This window comes from Perca fluviatilis, chromosome 23, assembly GCF_010015445.1.
Source record: "Perca fluviatilis chromosome 23, GENO_Pfluv_1.0, whole genome shotgun sequence".
NCBI classification, from domain to species: domain Eukaryota; kingdom Metazoa; phylum Chordata; class Actinopteri; order Perciformes; family Percidae; genus Perca; species Perca fluviatilis.
This window is the reverse complement of record NC_053134.1, coordinates 23,737,433-23,751,891: the sequence shown is the minus strand read 5'-3', so window position 1 is coordinate 23,751,891 and position 14,459 is coordinate 23,737,433. Positions and strand designations below refer to the sequence as shown.

The 14,459-nt window shown below is 45.3% G+C and overlaps 1 protein-coding gene across 1 annotated transcript in view; it reads left to right on the top strand.

The window, feature by feature from the left end:
* Positions 1-14,459, top strand: part of sbf1 (SET binding factor 1) — a 91,008-nt gene that overhangs the window by 57,455 nt on the left and 19,094 nt on the right. Inside the window, 12 exon segments of the mRNA XM_039791559.1 lie at positions 36-243; positions 1,388-1,500; positions 2,854-3,003; positions 3,712-3,813; positions 5,400-5,468; positions 5,708-5,869; positions 6,487-6,752; positions 7,804-7,976; positions 8,102-8,175; positions 10,825-11,017; positions 11,446-11,573; positions 12,361-12,536. Coding sequence (XP_039647493.1) covers positions 36-243; positions 1,388-1,500; positions 2,854-3,003; positions 3,712-3,813; positions 5,400-5,468; positions 5,708-5,869; positions 6,487-6,752; positions 7,804-7,976; positions 8,102-8,175; positions 10,825-11,017; positions 11,446-11,573; positions 12,361-12,536 — 1,814 coding nt within the window.

Below are 14,459 nucleotides of genomic sequence, written 5' to 3'. Positions count from 1 at the left end.
TTCTTTATTCCCTCTCTGTCTTCCCCTCCCTCTAGGAGAATCCGTACCCCGCTGTGGCCATGCACAAAGTCCAGCGGCCGTCAGAAAACAGCCAGAGCGGCGGAAACAATCCGACGCCGTTCCCTGCGCTGGACGATGTCGCTGTGCAGCTCTTCATCGACCACGCTGCCGCCAAGCTCAAGACTGCACCTCCTGTGGTCAAGGCGGAGCTCAAGGGCATGGTGCCATCTGGGCCCCCGCTGGGTGAGCTGGGGAGGGGACTGACGCTGGACTCAGATGAAAATGTCTGGATCATTTGAAATCAGAAGCGTGCACTTGTAAAGTAGAAAATGTGTAGCTGTGATGTTTAACCCTCTGAGGACAACCCTGGACCTCTGCGTCGAGGCCAGTTACACCCTGGCTGCGTGGCGTGAGCGTGGCGTTTCTGTTGCGTGTCAGCTGCGTGGATTTTTCTGTCTTTCCACACCAGAAAGGTGTCTGACGCGGTGCTGCTGCTGCTAGCCTTGTCTGGACACATGGATGTTTCCCATTGATAAAATGAAATACCATGTTAAACATAAATATATACTGATCTGATTACAGCAAAGACAACATCGGCAGTATTGACGGCAAAATAGGCTCCAGAATATTTCGTTCTGTATTGACAGGTGCAATATTAGAAATATTATTATTAATTACATTTATATCTGCATTTATATCAAATCCTAGAGACTTTCAAACATCAACATGTCATTTATTAATATGTATGCGTGTCTAAATGACATGTAAACATCTTTTCCTATTCTATTTTGCCTGGAAACTCTTCCAACACACTTGCGTGCCGCGTGAAAAATAGGCGTCAGTTCTACTTCTAGCAGGCACGGGTTTCCGGCACGGCTTGATCCGCGCCTGAGACGTGCGTGTCACTCGGGGAATGTGTAAGCTCTAACCTGTGGGAGCTGAAACGTGGGAGCTGAAATATAAACGGACACGCCACGCAGCTGACGCGCTCACGCGACGCATCCAGTGTGTAACCGGTCTAAGCGTCTCAGTAGACGTGCCCCTGCTCTACCCACTGAGCCACCCCGGCCACTGTTCTGAACATTTTGATATGAAACACATGGGTATCAGGTTATAAGAAAACATACTTAAAATGTAAAAAGAAATGTAAAAATGCACTTAGACCTCAGATGGTTAAAAAGCCACGTGGCGTTGGTCAGAGCGAAGGTGGTGAACACTTGTCAGAAGTTTGTTGTAAGGCAGCGGGCAACACCAAGTTGACTATATCTTTCACTTTCAACTCAAACTTCCTGTGTGAACAGTCTGTCTCACAGTGGGTGTTTAATGGGGTTGAGGCCCGTGCCCAGTGATGAATGAGTGTCTGATCACTTCTCCCATGTCTCCGCAGGAGACACCGTGGACAGGAACGGCATCGTGATGGCCAACAGCGCCCGCAGGCTGGAGGTGGTCAGGAACTGCATCACGTACATCTTCGAGAACAAGATGCTGGAGGCCAAGAAGGTAAGGGGGACTCCTCCCTGCATGACCAGACCGACGGGACAGTCACTACAGTTTGGTGAACTCTATCACAAAACACTGCATACCTACTTAGCAGAACCCAAAACCCCTCAAAGTTCATTTTAGCTTCTAGTAGGGATGGTCACGATCACAGTATCGGATCGGAGCCGATTTTGGCTTCTTTTTTTTAAACTGATTGGGGATCGGCATTTATCCTGCTTGTAGTGATTGCTGACTTTAATTACACACGCCCTGCGCCACAGACACACCACCAGACTGCCTGGATGCCGGCACTTTCAAACCAAGATGGGGCGGCCACTCCCCACTGTCCATCCAGAGAATGTCTCGTAGCTTGCCAGCCCTTGGCAACAAGTAAAAAAAGTCTTTCTTAGTCACCCGTTTTTTACAGAAGCGGATTACTCCAATTCTCCACACTTCTTCTGTGATTCCACCAGCAAACCATGCTTACAGGCTGTTATTCCCGACAGCCCATGAAGGCATCACGTGAAGGCAGCGAAGAAAAAGAAAAGAGATGAAGCGAGAGTTCAAGCGACTTTGCTTTGTTGTTGCAAGACACAGTCACCTGTTGTTCCACAAACTCTTCGTCAGTTCAGTGCTTGTGTTTCGTTTTTTACCTTCGTAACTTTTTTGTGGAAGCGATGGCCAGTGATGTTTCCTGTTTCCTGTAACTTTAACGGGACTCGCACGCAGCAACACGGACAGACGAGTCTGATCTCCGGTGATTGTCCACCGTAGGTTGACGTCGGGTTGATTTTCTCCAGAAGTTTTATCAGACTTAACTTTTTGCTGCAGGCATTCAAAATAAATGGAAAGCCCTGCGTTTTTGCCAGACTCTGTGATGAGTGAAGACAGACGCAGTGTTTGGGAATGAATGCTCACCCAGCCAGCCTTACTAGAGCATTGTCAGTATAAACGGTCGTGCTATCTTTACCTTTATCAAATTGCCTGAAAACGACACCAGGCTGCTACAGTATAACCGTACAGACCTCTACACACATCTGACTGCTCGCTTGTAACTCAGCATTTCTCCGATCTTGGCTGAGATGGACAACATAGCGCTGCATTAATTACCCAGCAGCTAGCCGCTTAATATGAACAAAACACCACAGTAAATTTCAGCCTGCATGCACGTTTAAAAAAAAAAAATAAATAAATAAAACACAAATCTTCACATCCCAAAATTGAAAATCGAATACCTACCCATCTAATATTCAAATATTCAGATCCAGCCCTACTGGCTTCTAGTGGCTTTTCCCTCAAGAGTTGACTCTGTTTATTTTGAAATGTGTATTTTTCCTGTGGGATTCAGCTGTTGTTGTCATCTCCTCTGTCCAGTTAATGCCAGCTGTACTGCGGGCGCTGAAGGGGCGGGCAGCCCGGATTTGTTTGACCCAGGAGCTCAATCAGCACGTCCTGCAGAACCGAGCTGTGCTGGATGACCAGCAGTTTGACTACATTGTCCGAATGATGAACTGCACCTTACAGGTGAGCCAGCAAATACTAGACTATCACTAAAATATATGGTGTAGCGAATAAAACGAGGCCAAATCCTAGTTTCCTCCTGGTTTATATAATGTGAATATAGATCTTAAATGTTCATCTGTAGTGGTCCCAGTCATATTTGTTTGTATTGTACTGAAGTAGCACATCACATGACATAGTAAAGATATGTTTGAGACAAATAATTGAGGACAGCTCATTTAATGTAATCATGATATTTTCAACGATGTGTTGTTCTGGATTGAGGGCCGTCCGCACCAAGAACCATAACTACAAATATTAAGTTTAAAAAATTGTTCTAACTCAATTCCATGGTGAAGTCCACACCACAACTATAACGACGACGACAGTGGCGAACCGTATCGCTGGGATCACTTTCAGAGAGACTTGATGAGCGATATATAAAAACACCGACAGCCAATCACAATCCATCTGAATTTATAACATGGCAGATGACACTGCGGCGAGATTAGCTCCACGCGGCCGGGTCAGTGGTGTGGCGTGATCTCTTCCACTCGGTGGGGCTACCATTCCTCGGCTCTGTGTGTTTTTTTTTTTTGTATTTGTGAACATTAGTACTGTGAAAGTATTTCTCATGTCCCAGAAGCCACTGAGAGTGAATGTTGTGTTTTGGATGTACTTGTCATACTGTCAGTGATGTTGTCAGTGTTTTTGTTTCGGTGCTCTGCTCAGATGGGACACCCGCCCGCCTGCTCTCATCCCCGGCTCCCTGGAGCTCGGTGCGCCGCCGCTGCCTGGCAAAGGCGGCGGCATCGGCGTCCCCAGGGACCGCTGGTAGACAACAACCTTATATTTATTTGGTTCATAAAATGTACCTGGATTCACGAAAATGTGTGATATTACTACAGGCACGGCTGCGACCTTACGTTGCAACCACAGACTTTAAAAGTAAGGTCGCAGTGTCTGCTGTGACAGTGTATTATGTATTATTATCAGCCGGACGCCACTGTTTAAATATTGGTCTTGATTTGAGCATTTATTCTACCACTGGCATCGTTTCCATCGTACTTTCAGATCTTTGTATTTCATAGTAGGGCTGTCAAAATGAACATGATGATAACCAGTTTTCAACGCCACAATTTTTTTGACGCTCGATTAATGCACGTACGCTCTGTGATTTGGGCCTCGGGCCGTTTCTGTAGTTTGGGAAATCAGGAAGCGATGCAGCAGTAACGTTGATCTTTGTTGTGGGTGGCTAGCAGAAACAAAGCTCTTTCTGGATAGAGAAAAGGGTCTTTCAAATGGCAAGTTGAGTTACAAAGCCCTTCCAGATGGTTCTCTCCACGAGACTAAAGTCATTTGCATGTACTGTCAGTGTGAACTGAGTTACCACGGGAGTACATCCAGTCTCAGATACCACATGTTGGCCAAGTGTACCCCCTCCCCCCTCCTCCGCCTCGCAAAAGACACGCCACGCTGGATAAAAAGTCATGTAGTCATATCTGTTGTTGCTTGATGGGCTTGGGTTTGCCATATTTTACTTTCAGCATGAGCATACAGTATTAATGTTGTTCCGGAGAATATTCTAGACAATATTTGTCATTGTTTTGGATTGTTGCGATAATAATAAACATTGTCATAAAGCGGGCATATTTGTCTGCTCACATACATAAGCATTAAAAACATTTAAACAACAGCACATATAGAAGAGATAGAAAATGTGTGATTAATCGCAAGTTAATAGACAATCATGCGCAATCGCGATTAAATATTTAAATCGCTTGACAGCCCTATTTTTATTTATTTTTTTACGATTATTGTTTGGGGCATTTTTAGGCCTGTATTTTCACAGGACAGATAAAGACATGAAAGGGGAGAGAGGGGGAATGACATGCAGCAAAGGGCCGCAGGTCGGACGAACCCACGGCCGCTGCGTCGAGGAGTAAACCTCTATATATATGTGCGCCTGCTCTACCAGCTGCGCTAACCCAGCCACACATTGACAGCCCTATTTTAAATATGATTTCTCCTTTCTTCATAATGTGTAGGCCTACTCCTTTTTGTTATTTGAGTAGTTTATCTTTCACCGGAGGCTGATGTGCTGTCCGCTTTCTGATCAGAGGTTTCAGAGGATCTCCAAAGTCATTACCATTCATCCTAGCATGGCTAAACACACTAGGACAACAAAAGGACTTTATCTTTTTGATAATGATGCCAAAGGAGAAGTCATTTAGAAGATCTACGAGTGTCAGATTTTAAGCTATGTGCTGTTTAAGATACAGTGTAAAGAGGACAAAATTGAAAGTGGATACAATAAATAGTTGAATAATTAGCCTCAGGAGATATATATTTTTGAATAAAGTTGTGTTTTATGGTTCACAAGTTGTCACATCATTGGTTGCTTATCTGTTTCTGTTCAGGACTGCTCGCATATAGATGAACATGGTATTGCAGCTGCCCTCCTTCCACTGGTCACAGCCTTCTGCAGAGTAAGTTCCTAACCCGCATCGCCAAAGTCCTTCCACATGGCCCAGATTAAGCCTTAGCCACAGCTAAGAACTCATGAAGTCAGTAGAGATCCAGTGTGCCCTCTTGGTTTTGAATGAGTGAGGGGATTTTGAGATCGTGGGATGGCTGAACATGAATACTCTAGTTCGGAGTGTTCAGACATGTCAAGTGGCTCGTCTCCCCTCCTAAACTTCTCTTCCTGTGTTTGTGTGCGTGACAGAAAATGGGCGCGGGCATCACTCAGTTTGCCTACAGCTGCGTCCAGGAGCACATGGTGTGGACCACAATGCAGTTCTGGGAGGCCATGTTCTACAGCGACGTTCAGAGCCACATCCGAGCTCTGTACCTAGAGACAGAAGAGGGAGAGCAGCACAACAACTCTGTGAGTACCTACGTTCCACTCAATATGCTACTATGGCTGAACGATTTGGGGAACAAAATCTAATGGCCATTCTTCTGCCAGATATTCAGATTGCATTTTATATATATATATATATATATATATATAAAATGCAAGGATGTAAACATGGATATGAATTGCCAGCAATACGTGTTTTTCTTTTAATAAGCATGGAACATTCAACAGTCAAACACAGAATATTTATCACAAAAGCTAATATAATAAAATAAACAATCCCAATAAAAAATATTAGTGCTTTCCTGACAGACATATAATTTATTTTATTGACAAGAGCGCAGGAAAATGTCCAGCCCACGGGCACTGAGCTTTAAATAGAAAAAAAGGCACAGTACTGCTTAGATTTGTAAAAAAAAAAATTTAAAAAAGTGGTATCGTTGCATCTCTATACCAGAGTGAACAAAGACATGATGATTGATGGTCTTGAACATTCTTCAAAACTTTTGGTGATTTAGTTTTAAAGCAATCTGCCACCACAGCTGGTAGACTAATGAGTCCGTGTGCCAGCCTGCTGAGCCGAGTGCCACTTTGGCCTCGAAGATGATTAATGGTTGACGGATCCTCGTGTGATTTGTTCTCAGGAGCAGCCGGACGGGTCAGGCAGTCGGAGGGAGATCAGCGCCCTGGAGCTGGCGTCGGAGCAGAGCCGCCTGTGGCCGACGCTCAGCAAGGAGCTGCAGACGGAGCGCGTGCAGAAGGAGGAGAGCACGGTGTTCAGCCAGGCCATCCACTACGCCAACAGGATGAGCTACCTGCTGCTGCCGCTGGACACCAGCAAGAACCGGCTGCTGAGGAGCTCCGGCCTCGGCGACGTGGAAAGCGTCAGCAACAGCTACGTCACAAACAGGTACCAGCCAGCGGTCAGCCTTCATGGGGGTCCGGGCTAAAAACTTCAAAATAACTGCTCTGTGGCTGGCTCTTAAGGGTCGCCTTCTCACAAGGGCTGGGCAATATAGTTATTATCACTGTAACATATAACCAGGGTGCCATTTGTGAAAAAAGCAGAGAGGGGGGGGGGGGGATGCCATTTGATCATGCACAACAACACAAAACATGCAAGAATTAAATCCCCCTTTCAATTCCATGGATATAGTGCCACTCAGCCAGGCATGCCAAAACACTTCAATATGAACTTCAATATCCTATGGAAAATAATCTCAAAATGAAATGGCACTATGTGGTGTCAACATAAAAAGAAAAAAGGCTGGACTACAATAGAGCTGTTTGGAGCAGTTGGTGAACAGCAGTTGGTGAACAGAGCAGTTGGTGAACAGTGTTTACTGTTGGAGATGGTAAGTCCCTTTGGGGTGGACTTTGGGCTTTTTCACTTAGTAAACCTATAACGTGCACAAAAAAGATATATAACACAATAAAGGAAAGGGGAAAAGCCCAAAAGCATAATATGAGCACTTAAACATTCGTAAAGATGAACCTTTATTTTAAAATCCCCAAATCTTATTTTGGGCAACCAATCATTGGGCAAACTCATCCTGACGAGTGAGTGATAAAGGATCATTCACGATCTGCTATCAGCAATCTGTTAAGTGAATATCATTTCATTCCAATATTAATTTTTCATTGCCGTTAGAAATTAAAAAAAAAAGTCAAAGTAAAAAAAACATGTAAAAATCGTTCCGAATTTAATTTGAGCCCAAAGAAGTTAATTCAGCCCATAAGGAGAAACTGTTCCCAGGTTAAAAAGTCGACACATCTCCACTGATACAGGGTGGCAGGAGTGTGTGATGGTTTCATACTGAATGTAATCACACATTGACACTTCATCAGTGATGCTAAGCTCACGTCCTGCTTTATTTCCTGCTGTAGTATTTATTTTTCAAAAGCCGGTTGTGCACAATTCAGAAACCTAAATGTTTAAAGCCGTTCTTTTTGTCTTGCAGTATTGCAGGCAGCATGGCGGAGAGCTACGACACAGAGAGCGGCTTCGAAGACGCCGAGAGCTCTGACGTGGCTAACTCGGTGGTGCGCTTCATTAACCGCTTCGTAGACAAAGTGTGTAACGAGAGCGGCGTGACCAACGAGCACCTGAAGGCTCTCCACGCCATGATCCCAGGTACGGAGCCACCGAGACGTGCCACACTCACAGATCCCTCTTTGTACCGCAGAAGAGCATCACAACCAAACGCCATGGCGAAATGCGTCACTTTATCGCTGTGCTTTCTGTCCGCCTCTTTGCAGATATTGTTCAGATGCATATCGAGACGTTAGACGCAGTCCACCGGGAGAGTAAGCGGCTGCCTCCGATCCAAAAGGTAACCAATTCCTATTTTTACATTCCACTGGACAAAGGCCATGCAGAGCCCCCGCCAGCCGCGCCCACTCCCCTCTCCACCAAACCCTACAGCTCAGGCTCACAGTGTCACAGCAGGTACGTCTGTCCGCCAGAGACAGAACTGTGTGACTCACAGCACGCCTAAGCAGTGCATGCCTGGTGATTGCGCTCCCTTGTTGTGCCGTGTGGTCTCAGAGGCCCAGGTGGAGCTCAGCCTGGCTGCTGTAGCTCCCCGAGGCCCTGCAGAGTCGAGTGCCTTCAGTCTGAAGGGTGCTGTTGGTCCTGCGTGCATTGTGTTGGAGAGGGACGCTGGCTTAATGTGACATGTTTTGTCTAATTGACTAAAGACTCGTGAGTGGTAATGTCGTTCCGCGTGTCTCTCACAATGTCCCGTCACAATTTTCTTTTGTAGCGTGCATGTCATGTCGTGAGCAGGCATGCTCAGTGCAGCTAGTGGATATGAGATCGAGGGCTGAGCAGAAACATTTGTGTGAAATTTACAGCTATTCAAGTCTCAGCAGTTAAATGCCCACAGAGGAAGCTCTGCCCTTTTTCTGCCATGTGGTTGCCAGCTGCAGTGGCGGTGACAGCCATGTGTGGCAGTAGGTGTTGTGTAACCGATTAGGAAACGGGTTGCCAAAGTTGTAATTCATTTCCTATCAGAGGTGGAGTTCCTTAGGAAGCTCCCCGGGGCCTCACTGGGGGAACAGGAAGTGATGTGAAGGGGGCAGAGGACAAGGCCAGCTTCATATTTCATACTGTTGGTATTCAGAAAAGCTCAGCAGCCCACAGAGTCCTGTAGTCGATCTTTGGCTCCTCAGGGACTGTTCAAAACAACACAGTCCTTATTTTTATTTTTTTAAATATGGAATGAACATCCCATTGCATAAACACACCCAAATCAATATTATTATACATTTATTTCAGTGTATTTATCTTGTATAGTTTCTAACATCATCTCTGCCAAGATCCCACCAATCCAGAACATTTGTGTTATGCAACAATCATTTCAATATCAGTCTTTTTTTTTTTTTTTTGGTCTAAACTTCCCAAACAGTGCAGGTCAGCCAGCCAGTAACCTCAGCATGCTTGTGATTCGCATGAGATTTTGATTTTGTGGAGTGATTGTTTGGTCATGAAATGTATATACAGTATATATGTAGGGATGCACAATTACTGGTGTTTTATTGTATATTACAGTTGTAGGTGCCACGTCTGATTAGTGCTGCATGTTGCCATTTCATAAATGAATAATGGTAACGAGTGTTGTCTGCAAACTTTCAGCATCGCTTTAGTGTAGAATTATTCAGTTGTATAATCCTTGCTGAGCCCAAATAACTTAACAGGGTTCCCACTGGGACATCATGCAGTTTGGAGCAGCCTTTTTTTTGCTTGTGACCCATAAATTCGAAGCTGTGTCTACTTGGGACCCCTCATCCCAGGCTGCAAGGGTTGTGTGAAGTTCAGAGTGATTTTTATCTTTTTTCAGACAATTTTATTTGAATGATTTCAAAGGCCCAAAGGGGTAAAACTATACAGTTTTAACTTGTTTACTACTTCTCGTGACGCCTTAGATTCATCTCAACACCCTTAGGGGGTTCTGGAGCCCCAGCCTTAGAGGGATTTGTTTCTTAAATAAACATTTTCAGGGTCATTTTAGTGTACAGTGTTTCCCCTAGTGGTGGTGATGCCACAGTGGATATGACACGTGCCTTTGGTGTGGGAGATCTGGGTTTGATTCCCACTGTGATACATCAACCAATGTGTCCCTGAGCAAGACACTTAACCCCTAGTTGCTCCAGAGGTGTGTGACCTCTGATATATAGCAAAATGTAAGTCGCTTTGGATAAAAGCGTCAGCTAAATGACATGTAATGTAACCCCACACTAAATTCCATTCTCAAATGTAACACTTTCAAGTTTCTTTAACTATTTGAAGGAACTTCAGACTATGAAATTATTATATATCTCAGTAACTTCCAAATCCACATGAACCTCTCTTCACCTCGTTATAAATTAGATCCACCGCACAGCACTTATTTAAAACCCAGAATCCTTCAGCATGTCAGCGTGTTGTTTACTACCGAGCCTGTTAACCGGTCTCTCCTTCGCTCTCGTGTGTGCAGTGTGTTTCCCGCGCGGTGAGCGCGGCTCTCGTGGTCAGTGTAGCAGTTTGAGTGTCGAGTACAGACGCACTCTGCTGCGGACCTGCTGCAGCAGATGTGTTGCGCCGCGTCCGTGGCCATGTATTTTGGGCGTACCCGCACTCGGTAAAACAGGAGAGCCGAGGTGTGCTGCTGCAGAATGAATATCGGGGAAACACCGGTGTGTCTTTGTGCAGCCTTATTATCCTGCTAGACTGAAATGTCTACGCAGGGTTCGCACTGAAATATCAGACGATGCAGACGGTCATTACAGTTAGAGATCCTGATGAATTCTATGGCAAATTGGCTGCTTCACAGAAATTATTTTACAAATATGTTTAATTTATGGTACATTTTTCTGGGAATCAGGTGTGGAAATATCTGGCTAAAGTCTAGTCTTTTTTTTTTTATTTATTTATTTTTTTTTATATATATATATATAAATGTCGTCATTAATCTCCCTCCTCTCTTCCTGTCTGTGTGCAGCCCAAGCTGCTGAGGCCGACGCTGTTGCCCGGGGAGGAGCTGGTGATGGACGGCATGCGGGTCCACCTGATCCCCGATGGCCGCGAGGAGGCCACGGGGCTGATGGGAGGGCCGCCTCTGCTCCCTGCTGAGGGCGCCATCTTCCTCACCAACTACCGGCTCATCTTCAAGGGCACGCCCAACGACCCACTGGGTGAGAGATGCTGCACACACTCGCGCTAACACACAGACACACACGAACAGTCTCCAAGTCTCCAGTCACGGAATAGATTGGCTAAAGCCTGAAAACAGAGCCAAGAGGAGTGGAGAAGTCTAGTTTTCTTTGTAAACACTTGAACTACAAATTGCTGAAAGGTTATTATGGAATGTTTGCCCAACGATGCCAAAAATAAACTGGCTACCACAGCTTTATGAGGAATTGTTGCTGAAATAATAATTTCAGAAAATTTGAGTAAACATATTTTTATGATTATTATCCATTCATTTGATGCAAAGCAAAGCTACAGTGATTGACATTAACAGGGCTGGTCTCACACACACACACACACACACGCGCACTCACACACGCAGGTCTGTGGGTCCTCTAAATCCCAGCTTTTTGTCTGTGTCTTCCTCCTGCAGTGGGGGAGCAGGTGGTGACTCGCTCCTTCCCCATTGCCTCTCTGACTAAGGAGAAGAGGATCTCGGTCACTATACCAATGGATCAGTTTGTCCAGGAGGGGCTACAGCTGCGCTCCTGCACCTTCCAGGTACTCTTAATCTGTGGTTACACGCACGTGCAACACCGTGGCATGCATGGAGACGTTTTATGTACAGAGACGCTTGTGAACGGAGATGTTTATGCTCAACGCGGTGTTTGTTGCAGTATTCTCCCAAACACCAGGGGACGTACAAACAAAATAATCTGTGAATAAGCAAGACATAGAATGGAGAAGAAGAGAGCGGTCAAGGAAAGGAAAGCAGGCTGCCTGGCAACAGTAGTAAAGACATGATAAACGCCGACGGGCCAGCCAAACAATGCATTTATCTACTCTAATCATTAACGCGACTGTCGTTTATCTCCAAATCCAAACTACTGTCGGTCTGTAACACTCTTTCCATGTAGCCGTTGTTTTTGGCTTCGAGAAAAAGAGCCCCCTCATGTTTTTCCACACTCTTCAGCAAAATGTTTTTTCTTATCCCAGTGTGGTGTCTCTCTCTGACCACATATTCAAGAATGTGGTCTGTACATGAAGAACCATACAGATGTTTGTACAGGCTAGGCTGTTCGGGCCTGTCTTCCCAGCAGGCCATTTTGAGCTGAAAGCGCAGCGCGTGCCGAGTTATAAAAGTTAAGAGGTGCGCGACCACGCGCTGCAGAGCCCTCGTGCCGGAAACGACAGCCTTGGTGACAATCATTTTATGGCTCGCACGCTTCACGCCGGGAACACCGTGGCTACCGTGAACCTAGCTTTGTGTTTTCACCTCCTATAGCAAATATCCAGTTCTTTTCTTTGCTTACTGTACTGATTTCACTGTTTCTCTGTCTGTCTGTAGCTGATGAAGATTGCGTTTGACGAGGAGGTCGCATCAGACCTGGCTGAGGTTTTCAGGAAGCACATGCACAAGCTGCGCTATCCTCAGCACGTCCAGGGCACCTTCGCCTTCACTGTGGGTCAGTGCGGGAAGATGGTGGTGGAGCACAAGACCAAGGACAAGAACCAGTCACTCAGGTAAGGAACCACCCATGCAGAATGAATGTTATTTGTCAGTACATAAAATGTTTATTGTGAGAAATACATTTTTAAATTGAAGATTTTAATTAGTCTGAGGGATTTTAGCTGAGAGACATAAGATCAAAACTGCCACAGCATCAAAGGGTCATGTTTTCCATACAAATGGTCAGAGGACAGCGTCAGAGGGTTTCTTTTACCACAACAAATGGATGTGTGGAGGATATTAACATGACTTGTGGACTTATTTTAGGAAAAATGAAGCATTGTGTAGCATGCATGGCTCAAAACGTCTCCTGTCTGAGGACAGAGACTCTGTGTCTGTTTGTGGATTAAACATTGTGTATGAGGAGAGGTACGCTGGACGGACGAGAGAGAAAGTGGCGTTCCTCCCGTGCGCACGTAGTAAAGCTTCAGATTCAGAACACCGAGCAACACTTTTTAAGAGAACAAATAGGACAATTCCTACGACATTATATGCAAGAGAAACTCAAAAACTAAGAAGATGATCCATCCATCAGCAACACAAGCACCGTGTCCATCAAGGAAGCGACAGGCTGTTAAATCCCCCCGCAACACCCTGTGAGTCAAGCACAGAGCGTTCATTACAGTACAGTAACTCACCAGGTGACACAGATGATGCTTCACATCTGTACGCCAGCTGTTGCATTTACACCTCCAGCTCAAGAATGCTCAGCCCATATTTCATCAGGCTAAGGGCCCGTTCACACTAGAAAAAGCAATCCAGTGTCACTTAAACGGCCCCTTTGTGTGATGTCCTGTTGTGTTCTTTAACCCCCAAATGTAGCACAAGTAGACTTTATACACTCACCTAAAGGATTATTAGGAACACTTGTAAGATTTCTCGTTAATGCAATTATCTAATCAACCAATCACATGGCAGCTGCTTCACTGCATTTAGGGGTGTGGTCCAGGTCTAGACGATCTCCTGAACTCCAAACTGAATGTCAGAATGGGAAAGAAAGGTGATCTAAGCAACTTTGAGCGTGGCGTGGTTGTTGGTGCCAGACGAGTATTTCACAATCTGCTCAGTTACTGGGATTGTCACGCACAACCATTTCTAGGGTTTACAACAAATGGTCTGAAAAAGGAAAAACATCCAGTAAGCTGCAGTCCTGGGGGGTGAAAATGCCTTGTTGATGCTAGAGGTCAGAGGAGAATGGGCCGACTGATTCCAGCTGATAGAAGATCAACTTTGACTCAAATAACCACTGGTTACAACCGAGGTATGCAGCAAAGCATTTGTGAAGCCGCAACACGCACAACCTTGAGGCAGATGGGCTACACCAGCAGCCCTGGATGTGCATCCCACAAATCTCCATCAACAGCAAGATGCTATCCTCTCAATATGGGCCAACATTTCTAAAGAATGCTTCCAGCACCTTGTTGAATCAATGCCACGAAGAATTAAGGCAGTTCTAAAGGTGAAAGGGGGTCAAACACGGTATTAATATGGTGTTCCTAATAATCCTTTAGGTCAGTGTATGTCACAGTTACTGTTAAGGAGAAAGATAAGAGATGACACCCTGTTGGCAGATCACGTTGATGTGCAATTTGTGCAAAGTTTAAAACTAGCCTGACTACTGACTGTGGACTGCATTGCATTGTTAACAAACAACTCAAGCAGCGGTTCAAGGCTCATTAAAGTCTATAAGATTGAGAGTACAAAAGAAGTCTGTCTACAACACTATTCTTAGCCGACATTACTGCAAACCTGCACAAAACACAAGCCACTTAAGTACATGTCTGTGTTTGTGCTTCCCCTGTGATTTGGCTGTATGAACCTAAACAATGTGTGCACAACAAGGAAGGCTTTCCTGCAGGAGCAACTGCAGCCTCAGAAACCGGGTCAGGACATGCCTTTATTCTAAAGCGTTGTCATGTCATGTGCGTGCATGTCTC